General features: G+C 41.2%; 1 protein-coding gene across 1 annotated transcript in view; it reads right to left on the bottom strand.

The window, feature by feature from the left end:
* Positions 1-1,740: 1,740 nt before the first annotated feature.
* The window catches only part of RBBP8NL (RBBP8 N-terminal like), a 71,596-nt gene continuing 59,465 nt past the window's right edge, over positions 1,741-13,871 (bottom strand). Inside the window, exons 12-14 of the mRNA XM_072633350.1 lie at positions 9,037-9,098; positions 8,604-8,733; positions 1,741-4,398 (exon numbers count right to left, since the gene is read on the bottom strand). Of these exons, the coding sequence (XP_072489451.1) occupies positions 4,253-4,398; positions 8,604-8,733; positions 9,037-9,098 (338 nt within the window). The 3' untranslated portion in view covers positions 1,741-4,252. The remainder of the gene's footprint in view (positions 4,399-8,603; positions 8,734-9,036; positions 9,099-13,871) is intronic.

The raw sequence follows: 13,871 nt of genomic DNA, 5'->3' as shown, positions 1-13,871 counted from the left end.
CTTTTTATTTCTGGTATTCTAAGGCAGTGTCCAAGCTCTAGCAGCTTCTATCATATTGGAAAAGTTTTGAATATACTCTTAGCCACAGACTATCTTTGTTTTCCAAATACCACCCTTGCTAAGTGTGGAAAACTCCATTATACATATAGTGGTCACTTGGTGATGAATAATTTGGCCATTGAAACCATAAATCAAAAACAAATTATGTCTTATGTCGATGTCTTTAGGTCATTATGTCAATGCGAATTTAGAATTCACATTGTGCTTTTTGCCTTTATTAGAGTATCTGTTTTAAGTGAGCACTTTTTATTATGCATGCATTTTGATTAATTTTAATTGTTATAGTTTGTTGCTTTGTCAATGTTTTTACATAAATCACTCTGCTCTTTGTGTTTTGATCTCCTTGAGTATAAGGTCCCATGTTTGATTTGTGTTTCCCTTTCATGTCTAGGAGAGTGCTGGGCAGAGGTGGGAATTCAGCTAAAGATGCTAACAGCCTGACTGTATCTTCCAAGCAGGTGCCAACAGATCTATAGGCCTTCAAAACTGCCCAGAAATTTTTGAATTCCCAGAAAATTTGAATTTAGAAAATTTTGGTCACCCCCAAAATTGGTCACCATCCCCCAGAATATGCTGTTGCAAATATCTCTTAGTAGGTACAGGAACAAGGACATTTTATCCTTGCTCGTGTTTATCAGTCTGAGCTTCATCTAATCCTATCAATTAAGCTTCTTTCATGATAAGCTGAAGGAAGATTTTTCTACAGGGAGCAATTCTGATGAAATCCAGATAAAGAGAAAGGAGAAGTAGAGTTTAGTAAATTTCTATCAGATGCACCACCTGTTTTGGAAAGCCACAGCCTGGGATGTGTGGACATTCTTGGGATGTAAATCAAGTAAGGTAGAACGTAACCTTGGTGACATCATGAAATGGGAATGTGGAACCCCTCCCCTTTTTTACTGGGCCTCCCCTGTCTCAATGCTCTCTCCCTTCTGCTTCCCAAATGTATCGTGGGAACCAAAAAAACTCATTCTGTCTTGGGCTGTATTAATAGAAGCCTTGTTTCTTTGTTGTCATTTGTTCTCTTCAGATCACCTCTGTGGCATCACGCTCGGTTCTGGATACCACATTATAGGAAGGACACTGGCAAGCTGGAGGGTGTCTTAAACATTTGAAGGAACTGGGAATGTTTACCTGGGAGGTGGGGTGAGGAACTTTGGCTCCTGGATTCAGAGCGGGGAGGGATCTTGATAATCATGCCTAATCTCTTCATTTTACTGTTGAGGAAAACTGAGTCCTAGAAAGGTTAAGTGATTTGCTGAGATTAGTAAGTAGGGAAGCCAGGATTCAAATCCAAGTCCTCTGATTCAAAATCTATTGTCATTTCTACTGTGCTACACTTCTGCCTTCAAGTGACTGAAGGCTTTTCGTATAGAAAAAGTAGTAAGTAGATATTCTGTGTAGCTCTTGAAGGCAGGACTTGTGCTAGAGATGTGGCAATGACAGGAGGGCAGATTTAGGTTCAGCATAAGGAAGAACTTTCTAACCACCAGAAGGGACCAGCAATGGAGTGGGTCACCTCAATGGGATAATGTCCTCCCCATCACAGGATGGATTTAAGAAGGGACTGAATGACCCTCTGCTAGATATGTCATAGAGGATTCTTGCATGGAGTGGGAGGATGGGCTTGGTAACCTGTAATGTTCTTTTCAGCCTGGAGATTTTACGAATCACACTGGCTTCCATTTGAAATTTTATTTTCACAAAACTCCATCATTTCAATGATAAGAACACAGCACAGGATTGAATTTCATATCACAGTGTTTTGAATTGAGAAAAAATGTTCAACATGAAGGATTTTTGGATATCCTTCAAGCCTATGGACCATGAAGATTAAGAGAAAACCCAGAATTACTGTCTAATGCCCACCATTTTGGAATTACGTGCACTCTACCTATTCATCCCCTTTTCTGATTAACCATTAGTTTTATCTGATTAGCTTGCCTATGACTTCTCTCTGCCACCTTTAGCATTGGCAAAATACAGTATTACCAGGCTTCTCCACTAGGTGGCAGACCCAGACTAAGAGAAAAAAAAAAAACCCAACCCCCTACAAACTGCTAAAGTGTGTAGGATTCAGGGTAGACCTTTTCTCATTCTTGCACCCTGGCTACCCAACTTTGGGCTTTTTACACACTTAATTTACACAATACAGCTATTACTTAAATGTTGCCTATAAATTGAATTTAGAAACCAAGTCATTTCTAAACACACAAAAACATTTTAAACCTCTCTGTAGAAAAATGCGTCCAAGCAAAGGCTGGATGATCCATTGTCAGGGTTGTAGTAGAAAAAAGCTCATGGTCTATTTCAGGATTGGACTAGGTGACTTCTGACCTCTTCTAATTATAAGTTCACGCATCCTTTTGTAAAACCCGATTCGGTTCTTAACTTATTTTTTGGTATAAACCCAGTTTTTTACCCAAAGTGAGAGACACCTGGCCACCGTGTACCCCACTCCTCACAAAATTACAGAATTTCAGTTAGAAGGGAACTCAGAGATTTTCTAGCTCTACCCATACCCAAACAATAATCCCCTCCATAAATGCCTATTCAGTGGTCATCTAGTTTTTGTTGAAACATCTGTAGTAAGGAAATTTTCTCTAGCTTCTTGTGTATTTTAACCAAGATGTTCTGCTAGCATTTCTAACTCAACATGGCCAAAATTGAACTCATTATCACCCCCACCCCCAAAATGTCCCACCTCTATCTTCCTAGTTTCTACTGATGGTATATCATCCTCTCAGTTTTCCAGGCTGAAAACCTGTCAATTTTGACTATATCCTCTTTCTGCTTTCTCTGACCAAGTTCCTGAGAGGTCTAGAGGAGAAAAATGAGGGTAGGCAATTTGACCAATGTGAAAAATCTAGGGATCTTGAGGTTCCTAGTCCTCAGAAATACAGCCTTTGCCAATAATGGCATCACTTTTGGTCAAGGAGCTGCACTATCACATTATAGTTTTCAGTGTAGGTTTAAAGATGTCATTGACGTGCCTGGCATTGCACCCCTTCTGGTCCAAGCCACGTAATTTAGCCATTAGCTTGTTGAATTGAATTATATTGTATCTTGCATTGTTCACTTTTTTCCCTCACCTGAGTCTGGTTTCCACAGTTAGACCGTGAGCTTCCTGAGGGTAGGGACCGAATCTCCTATCTCTCCTGGAATGAAGGCTATGGGCCTACAGGGCCATGGATATTTTTATGCACAAAGAAGGTGAATAATCAATACTTGTTGATTTTATGGGAGAGAGTCGAATCTGTTGGCTATAATAAAGATTATTTGTGGATTCCAGTGGTCCTCATCTCAAGTGGTACCTCTGGATAATTGAGAGTTGGTAGAATCAGTAAGGTTCAGGGAACAGAATGCAGTCAGTTTCTGAGGGCTGTCATAGGATCCTTTTCTTGTATAGAGATGGTAGGATCTCAGAACCAGCCACCTTCTGTCTACCCAGTGACCAAAATGCTCCTGTTGTAGTAGAGATGTGAATACCAGCACCTCCTATTTTTATCTTTTCTTCCCTTCTACCCCCTCTGTTCCAAGTTTACCTGGTCTAAAGTATCTGTCCATCTACCTCCCAGATCCATTCATTTACTATTTGATTTTTCCCTAAGGGAGGAGAAGATGTGAATTGCTAGACTTGGACACTGAAGACTGGATACAAATGTTAGGCAGAAAAAATTCCCCACTCTGAGAAGAGCAGTGAGTCTCATACATCCTTTGCAAACCCTTCTTTCTATCCTCAGGGCTCTTGCCTCAGTCATCGAACCACTTCTCCTTCATGTGAGAACCAATCCTCCATTTGCTCACAGTCCTCAGTTTACCATCAAAGATGGGTTAATGTTCATTTTACTTAAGAGAAGAGTGGATGTCAGAGGGGTTCCTGAATTTGTGCCATCTCTTTCTTGCTGAGGTGGTTTATGCTTTTAGGAACTAGTTAAAAAAGATTTAACCCTGTTCATTTCTTTCCTTCCCTGCCAAACCAAGTCTTCATAATGTCCTCTGCTAACCTTATTCTTCTCTGCGGAGAGAAGTACATAGTGATGTTGGAATCCAGGATTGGGGACGGAATTTACACAGTCCAAGACTGCTGGCGCTTTGGGGTTTGGAGATACTGGTCTTCATCACTTGACTATTTTAGGTCAAGTTCCTTTTTTGGGTATCTTAATGAAAAGAAAACCTCCTGAATTCCCACTCATGGCCCACTCATGGATGTCTCCTTTGAGTCCCCATTGCTTGAAGCAGGGCTGGAATTATCATCTTCCTTTGAGCTTTCCTCTTCTTCAATCTGGGTAGAGATCCCTTTCACTCTTCTTCTTCCCCTTGGGGACTTCTTAGCTACTGCAAACAAGAAGCCACACACCGGAATTAACATCAGGGTGGGGGAATGTGAGATTTGAGAGACACCAGGAAAAATGGACATTAAGCTAAATCATATCTGAGACCAGGGCCTGCCCCAGGCAAATTGCTGAGCAGGTACCCACTCACTTTAATTTCTATACTTCTTCCTTACTTTCCAGCAATCATCCTTTCCTATTCTCCGAAGTCCTGGGCTTTCTGGCAGTCCAAAACACAATGCATCCAGGTCTGTCTTTTCTCACCCTTTTCAGTGCTCTATTTTTCCAAATTACCTTCCCAATTACAACTCCTAGGTCCTTTGTATTGGAACTCTTGGCCAGAAGTTAGGAGAAAAACTTTGATAAACTAAGTCATACTATGGTGTGAATGATTCATTGTCCAATTCTTTCAAGAGTGTTTGGAGATAGGAGGCTTGTTAACTTAAAGAGCTCTATAATGAGTGCCACTTAAGGTTGGAACAGTATAAAGAATCTCAAGCATTGTGGAGGAGACCCTTTTGAGAAGTGCAACCAGATGCCTAGTCCCGTGTTCCCAGCCAATAAGCATTAAGCGTTCTTCTGGACCGTGGAGGCATTTACTTCTGGAAAAACATTATCTTTCAGGGATGGAGGCACTGACTCAGGGAAATATATCTTCCCAAGGTAGGAGTGCAGGGGTAAGAAAGGAGTAACAGAATCTTTGCATTTTTGAGCTGAGAAAGGTCATTAAATCCAGTCTATGCCTGAACAGAAATCTCCTTCCCTCAAAAGTACTAACTCGGTCTTGTTACTGGATTTGGTTTTTATTGTCTTAGTTTGATAATCAGTTCCAAATTTGGGGGCTGGATTTGTGAACAATTGAATGGCCAGATTCCAAAAAAAAAAAAAAAAATAGATGACAAGAAAACCCATTCACTGTTCAAACTCTATCCAACACAAGGCAATATTCTTTGGAGAAGGCAAAGAAGGATCATCTTTCTGAAGACTATGCAAAACACATAGAAGCAACCTAGTATGGTGGAAAGTGATGCTGAATTTGGAATCAGAAGACTTGCCTCTGCCTCTTTCTACTTGTGTGAGCCTGGGCAAGTCACTTAACCTCTTTAGCCTTAGTTCTTCAACTGAAAAATTGAGGGGTTTGACTAGATGACCTGTGCAGTCCCTTCCAGTGGTAAGTCTATGACATAGTCAGATTATCCAGGCTGAACTTTCTATTGTTTGAATTCTTGATAAATGACAATTTTACTGTTAAAAAAGCCATTTGGGCCACCAGAAACACCATGCAGTGTTTTCTCTGGAAGTTGGGCTTATTCCTTTGGTGAGGGGCCCAGGATGATTTGCCAGTGGCTTAGACAATTGATGTCTTCCTCCTTGTCATAAAACTCTCTGTTCCCTGGACTGAGGGGCACCCTGGATTGGGCAGTTTTCTTCTAAAATGATTTGATTTTCACTGAGTCCTGTCACTGATTTTCTTGACATAGAGAAATAATGTTTTTCCCGGGATGCTTGTGGAATAAGAGGTGTAGGGTGAGAAGCATTTGCTTTTCTTTTACTCTCTGCCTAGGGTATCTGTGCAGGGAGAATTTTCTTTGAAGATTTGCCTAACTTTGAAGATATACCTAGAGGATTAGTGGCATTTTCTGGCTCCCTATGCTTCCTCTGGGGCAAGCCTGGACCCTTCTATCTCAGGATGTAGGCAGATACTTCCAGGGAGGTAATCCTTTTTGTTGCTACCCCAGAATTTAATTATAGCTCTTGAATCCAGAGTTCCTTAAAACCAGGGGCAAAAAACAAAGACAGAAACAAACCACATGGAGCAGCTAGGTGGCGCAGTGGATAGGGTGCTGGATCTGGAATCAGGAGGACCTGAGTTCAAATCTGATTTCAGGAACTTACTAGATGTGTGACCCTGGGCAAGTCACTTAACCCTGATTGCTTCCCAAAACTCCCCCAAAACAACAAAACACCAAGGGCAGAATGAAGTTTGCTTAGTGGTAAGACATCAGAGAAGACTTCCTCATAGTGCAAGGGAGCACATCCTCTGGGTGTACATGTCTGACAGCAGGGAATTCTATAGACTCTGTGGGCCTTTTCTCTGCAAAAATGTATCTGTGACCTGGGCCCATGATTCTGCTTTGTGGGATAGTCTTCAGGGGATAGCCAAACTTGTTGTTGTGTTTGTCCTTCATTTTCAAAGAAGACCATGAAATCAGAGAAATGGGGACATGACTTGCACTTGACTTTGTTTTGAGTGAGGGAGGGCTGTGCGGGTCACCAGCCTCACTTTCTCCTCCAGAGCCATCTGTATCCAGATGGCCCAGGATGCAATGGGAGACCTTGGCCTTTTCAGGTCTTCACATAGAGGGAGGTAACGCCAATTGGGTGAATAGGCCTCTTGACTTGGTCAAGGTTACACAGCTAATAAGTATCTGAGGTCACATTTGAACTGTGGTCTTCCTGACTCCAGACCCAGCACTCCATGCACTATGGTGCCACCTAGCTGCATGGTAGGTCACATAACTTGTCAGTACCCCCAGAAACTCTCTCAGACTACAGGTTACAGATGAGTTGCTGATCTCTGTCACTGGGAATTACCTACCCTGATCGAGAATATTCATCTGGACCAAAAAAGAAAGTAATTCAAATGCTCTAAAGGAAGTAAAAAACCAAGTTGTAGGGTAGCACCTCAGAGGCTGCTATCCCATCTGCTATCCCTGTGCATTCAGAAAATTTCATCATGACCAAGATTTCCCAGATGGAACTAGGAAGCTCCTGGCAGTACCCCATCCTGAACTGGACCAAAGTAAAAAACTGACTTAATAAGCCCTCAATTTCCCCACCCATGGCCCCTTGGGGCCCATCTGTACCATTCTGCAAAACATCTGGTTTGCATGATGAGGCAGGATGCAGCTACTGAGCTGAGGGCTGCTTAAAGCTTGGTCTTATCAAGGGCAATTTTCTGCTTATTCACCAGTAGGAAATAGCTGTATAACCCATGCCATTGTTGGAAAATCCAACTGCTATAGCCAGTCTGGAAAATAAACAGGAGTTGCATAAAAGCTTTCTCCAAATGTCAATAGCTTATTGTGGAGTGGGTGGCCTCCACTGTCAATCCATATTCCTGGGTATTGCTTGGATAAACACTGAGGGACTCATATGTATTAGCTTATTTGTGAAAGAGGGCTCTTTCAGAACCCTGGTTGCCAAGCCTGGGTGGCTAACCATTAGCAGGAAGTTCCCTGGGCTGGAGAGATACGTGGGGTTCCCAACGTACAGGGGACTGTGTCTTATCGCAGGGAACTCAAACCCCAATAGTATCACCCTAGGCAAATGTTTGAGCAGCATGAACTTCTTGTGGTAGGAACAAATAGTCAGGTTTTGCCCTCTATAGCTTTTCCGCTTTTAAATGGAAGTTTGGTTCCTAATCCATCAAGCCCAGGGTTTGGGCCCCAGTATCCTGGGAAGGGGTCTGCAATAGTTTGTGACACTTGATTTGGAACCTTTGTTACAGAGCAGGATAATGGTAGCAGTGATGACAATAAGTCTCTTTGTATGATACTTTTAACCTTTTAATCTCACAAACATTATTTCCATTCATTTTTTCTTTCTTTCTCTTCTATAATGCCTTAAATCACTCCAGCTGAAAGCTACCTTATAGATCATTCAGGCCAACCCCTTCATTTACAGGTGAGGAAACTGAAGCACAGAGAAAGGAAAGGGCAGCATGGCATAGTATATCCTGCTTGACAGAATGTAATTTCCTTGAAGGCCAGTATTGTCTTATATTTTTTTTAATTTGTCTCCACTGTAAGTGCTTTTTCTGATAACTACTATGTATCAGGCACACAAAGGTAAAAGTCAGACAGTGCCTGCCCTCAAGGCACTTGTATTCTACCAAGGGGGATGGAATATGTTCACAGTGTTTTCTAGCTTATGAAGTTTAATTTCCTCACTCTTGACCCAGTGTTCAGTTGAACATACATGCTGGGCTGCCTTGCAGCAATTGTGATTTTAGTCACACTAGGCAGATGATAAGTATATTCAGAATTGCTGGGAGGTAAATTCAAACATGATTAGAAACTAGAAATCACAGTTGCCCCCTGAGAACTGACTCTCCTTCTTCTCTATCATCCTCTCCTCTCTTTCCCATAATGCTCTTCACCCTCTTGGAAAAGCCAACTCTTTAGGCTGGGTCCTTTACCCTCATACCTTTACTCCATAGATCTTGTCCCCGTTTCCGTTTCTTGGGCAATCCTTGTATTTTATCCTTCACACAAAAATACCTTAGATCTTCTCCCTGGGTATCTTGATTGGTTCCTGGTTCACAGTTAGGAGCCACCTGAAGCACATGAGAGATATTAGTCAGGTTAAAACAAAGCACCTTCTAATCCCAAATCACAGAATCACAGGGTTTGGAGCTAGCTGAGTTAGAGATAGCAGAGTCCAGCCACCTCATGTTATAGAAGAGTAAACTATGACTCAGAGATGGACACACAGTAGCTAAGCTGGGATTTGAACTCAGCTCCTCTGGCTTTAGATCTACTACTGGTTCCATCTTTCCCTTCATGTTATTTTCCCAGGTCATTCTCATTCAACCATCTTCCCCTTTGGTGCCCCCAAGTCCCAGGTGGCAGGAACGAACCTCACTGTCTGAGGTATCTGGCTCATCAGACTCTGGCTTCAAGGACTCAGCATGGTTGGTGTCTGTAAGGCACAAGAAAGAATGTCAGGTTCTTGATTTTAGTGAATGACTTAGAAGGCCAGTTGTTTGGGTCCACGTATTATTTCATTGCAGTAATGGGACTTTAACTTCATTAGAATCACCTACTATAGGAATTCCCACTGTAACCCATCCAACAAGTTGTCAGTGAGCCTTGACTTGAAGACCTATGATGAGAGAACCCAATACTCACAAGGAAGTCAGTTTCACTTTTGGACGGGCTAATGGTTGGGAACTTTTCCATCACATTAAGCCTAAGTTGGTCTCTTTAGGACTTCTCCTCAGTGCTCCTGGTTCTGCTTCCTGGGGCCAAAAAGTGATAAGGATTGACCTTATGATTTTCTAGGCTATATATCTATAGGTATAAGGAATTTGAATGTGAAGGAACTTCCTTTATCAATGCAGATAGGAAGTTTCTGTTCAGTTTAGAACCTTAATGAGTTGCCTTAATCACCGAGAGATTAAATGACTTGTCCACAGTTACACAGACAGTTTATGTCAGGGGTGGAATTCAAACCCAGGTCTTCTACAATTGGAAGCTGGCTCTCTATCCACTATGACAAACCTAATCTTTATTTCATATAACAGTCCTTGAAAAGTCAAACAGGACTTTTATGTCTCTAGGCTTTTCTTCTCCAAAATAAACATTCTTCGTTTGTTTCACATATGAAGTGGATTCAAGACTCTTTACCATCTTAGTTTTCCTCCTCTGGATAGTCTACAGTTTAGTGTCCTTACACTGTGGAATACTCTATTGGCCTGACCAGGGCTGTCATCTTCTTCCATAAAACTATGTCTGTCTTAATGGACCCCAGAGCTAATTCGTTAGCTTTTTATCTTTCCTATTATATCGTTGACTCATATTGAGATTGTGATCCACTAAAACACCCAGATAATTTTCAAACAAACTGCTACCTCTCTGATCTATGATCTTGTACTTGTAAAGTTTAAGTCGTCCCTCTACCAGTGAAGATCACATTGGATGACAACCTTTGTCTCTGTTCTCTGTAAGCCTTCCAAGTAGGCTCCATTCAGCATGGAGGAGGTCCTCCTCTAATTCTTTTTGCATCTTAGACTAGTTTGTGTGCTATAACATGTCCAAAACGAAATTCATCGTCTTCTCCCACCAAATTCTTCTTTCTTCTTAACTTCCTTATTCATGAAGGTTCCACTGTGCTCCCAGTCACCTGGGATGAAAACCTAGGTATCATCCTTGACACATCACTCCCTCTCAATGCCCCCATTCCCACATCTAATCTATTGCCAATCCATTTATATTTGTAACACCTCTCATTTTATAGTCTTCTCTCCATTGATCCTGTCACCTTTGATAATGTTTCCATTGATAGTCTACCTCCTCTCCATTGATACTGCTACCACCCTGGTGCTGACACTCATCACCTCATGCCTAGACTATTGCAATAAGTTGCTGGTTGGTCTTCTTGCCTCCAGTCTATCCTCCACTTAACTGTCAAATAAATTTTTCTAAAGCACAGACCTGACCATATCACCTCCTTGTTCAATAAAACAAGTGATTCCATATTACCTCTAGTTTCCTATTCTAGTTCTCTTTCTCTAGGTTCCTTATCACCACCAGGATAAAATATAAAATAGAATTTGGCATTCAAAACTTTGTATAACCTGGCTCCTTCTTACCATTATAGTTTTCTTACACTTTATTTCTCCCCCATATATGATACTATGATCCAGTAACATAGGACTCCTTGCTGTTCCTCAGTCAACACCCTCAAATTTCCAACTCCATGTATTTTTAACCAGCTGTCTCCTTTGCCTGGAATTCTCTCCTTCTCTCCCACCTCATTTCAAACAACCTCCCTCCTTCAAGCAATCCTTCTGTATTGTTTGAAGTCTCAGCTAAAGTCTCACCTTCTGCAAAAAGTCTTTCCCAGTTGTCCTCAGTAGTAACTTCTCTCTGTGATGTTTTCCAGTTCCTTCTGTCTATATCTTCTTTGTACATTGTTATCTGCATGTTGTCCCTCCTGTCAGACTGTGAGCTTCCTGAGGGCAAGGACCTTTTTTTTTTTTAACTCTTTTCTTTGTATCAATAGTGCTTAGCACAGTGTGTTGCATGTAGTAAGTGCTTAACTTCAATGCTTGTTGACTTGAATTACAGGCTCTCCTAAGTAAGATTCACAATCATTCAATCTAACAACCTCCACAGCAATAACTTAAGTGTATGAAGAATGCTAATTATCCAGATTAATTGCAGTTGGATGAACTGTCCATTGAACTGGTCCAACAGTATAGACATCAGAGATGGACATTGAATTTTAAGTAGCAGGATGAAACAGGAAGAATAGGCTGGATTGCATTTGGGAAATTGCCCAGTCCTTTAAATGCCCATCTTCCCTTTGAAAGAAAAACCAACAAGTTAAGTCAACAGACATTTATTTGGTTCCTATTATGTGTCAGGGCAATAGGGAAAAAATAAGGGCAAAGACCAGTCCCTGGAGGACTTCCAGGAGTTTACTCACAATTTAGGGAGACAACATACAAATAATATAAACATCATAAATTGGAGTTAATCACCAGAGGGAAGGCACTAACACAGAGGAGGACTGGGAAAGGCTTTTTAGAAAAGAAGCTGGTCCTAAGCTAGGAGGCAGGGACTGAGGATCAAGAGAATTCCAGGTATAGGGGCCATGGGGCAGTGAAATTCATGGAGTTGACAGATCTGAATGTCTTCAGGAAGGAACACCAAGCAGAATCACTAGATTCTAGAGTATGTGGAGGGAGAGCTAGGTGTAAGAAGACTGGAGAAATAGGAAGGCACCAGGTGATAACGTCAAATGGAGTTTGTATTTGATCCTGGAGGCAATAGGGAATCCTTCAATGAGGGAGAGAGAAGGACATTATGAGACTTTAACTTTAGGAAAATTAATTGGACAAATGAGTAGAGGATGGACCAGAGGAGGAGGGAGACTTGAAACATTGCGATCAGGCAGTAGGCTTTTGCCTAGTTGAGGTACGCGATGGTGATGGCTTCCACCACAGCGGTGGTGGTGTTAGAGTAGTCCACCAGTCACAGCCTCCTCAGGAGCAGTGACTACAGGCATGCATCAGCATAGCTGGCCAAACATTTGAAAACATCTGTCTTGTCACCCTTGAATCTCTTCCTCTTCATGTCAACTGTTCTCAGTTCCTTCAGCTGATCTTCAGATAGCATGGTTTGCTACCTGATGTCTATCATCAGGCTGTACTCCAACTTGCTGAATTAATTACTAAAATGAACCCAGAACTGAAACTAATATTCCTGACCTCTCTGCTTTGAAGGGCCAGCTCAAAATCTCACCTTTTGCAAGAAGTTTTTCCCAGAAGACTTAGATGAATTGATGCAAAGTGAAGTGAGCAGAACCAGGAGAACACTGTACCCCTTAACAGCAATATTGTACGATGATCGCTTAGCTCTTCTCAGCAATACAATGATACAAGACAATGCCAAAGGACTTATGATGAAAGATACTATCTATCTCTAGAGAAAAAACTGATGGAGTCTGAATGCAGTAGAAGCATCCTTTTTTTTGCTTTCTTTATTTTTCTTCTTTTGTTTTGTTTTTGGTCTGTGTTTTCTCTAACAAAATGGCTAACATGGAAATATGTTTTACATGGATGCATGTGTACAATATATATGAAATTTTTGCCCTTTCAAGGAGAGAGGAGAGGAGAGGGAGAGAGGATTTGGAACTCAGAATTTTAAAAAGTGAATGATAAAATTGTTTTGCATGTAATTTGGGGGAAAAACAGAATAAAAAATGTCCTTCCCACTCCTAGCCATTTAATGCTAATGTCTTTCATCTGTTGACAACCATCAGTTTGTCTTGTGTATATCTTGCGTATGTAGTTGTTTTTTGTGCTGTCTTCTTCATTAGACTGAGTTCCTTGAGGACAAGGATGGCCTTTTGCTTTGCTTTGTGTTCCCAGTGCTTAATGGAGTGCCCATCACATAGTAGGTTCTTCATAAATGCTTATTGACTGATTAACTACTTTCTTTCATCCTTATGCATAATCAGCCCATCTCTCTTTCCAGTCATCCATATCCTAGATTATGTCTGGTTTCTTTCATAACCAGAATGTCAATATAGATGTGGTTCAGTTCCTCCGGCAATATGTCAACTCATTGACCATTGGCCAAATAACCCACATTAAGGATATGAACAATTAAATTAATGTTTATATATTGTATAAGAACTGTGCAAACAATACCTTCTGTACACTGCTTCATTATCATGGATGGTGAAGGGAGAAAGGAGCATGTAAGATTGAGGATCATTTTGTATTTTGTCTATTTCTTGGATCTTAGTACCCTCCCTTTCCCTTCTTCCCCCCCAAAAGCCATTATTTAGTGGGATGCCAACCCTCTGACAATGCTCCTCCTTGCATGTAGCTAATTCATCAGATATAGCATTGTAGGTTCATAGTTTATTTAGATGAAAATAACAGTCTTTTTTGCCTTTTCAGGATATAGTGCTTCACAGTGGTTTGCAAACTGTCTTAGAGTGAATAGAAGCTTTATTAGCCATAATCTCACTTGATCTCTACTGAAGTAGGTAGGATAAAGATAATTATCCTAATTTTCAGTCACTTTTCCACCATCCATCTCTTAGGGGATCCAGTCTTGTTCTTTTAGACACCTTGCTAGGCTGGAATATGATTCATCCCTCTCTCAGGAAATATAATACCAGGTCAAAGAAAGTCTCTCACCCAGGAGAGGAGTTCTTTCATTGACATGGCATTCA

This window comes from Notamacropus eugenii, chromosome 1 (genome assembly GCF_028372415.1).
Source record: "Notamacropus eugenii isolate mMacEug1 chromosome 1, mMacEug1.pri_v2, whole genome shotgun sequence".
NCBI classification, from domain to species: domain Eukaryota; kingdom Metazoa; phylum Chordata; class Mammalia; order Diprotodontia; family Macropodidae; genus Notamacropus; species Notamacropus eugenii.
This window is presented reverse-complemented; position numbering and strand designations above follow the sequence as displayed.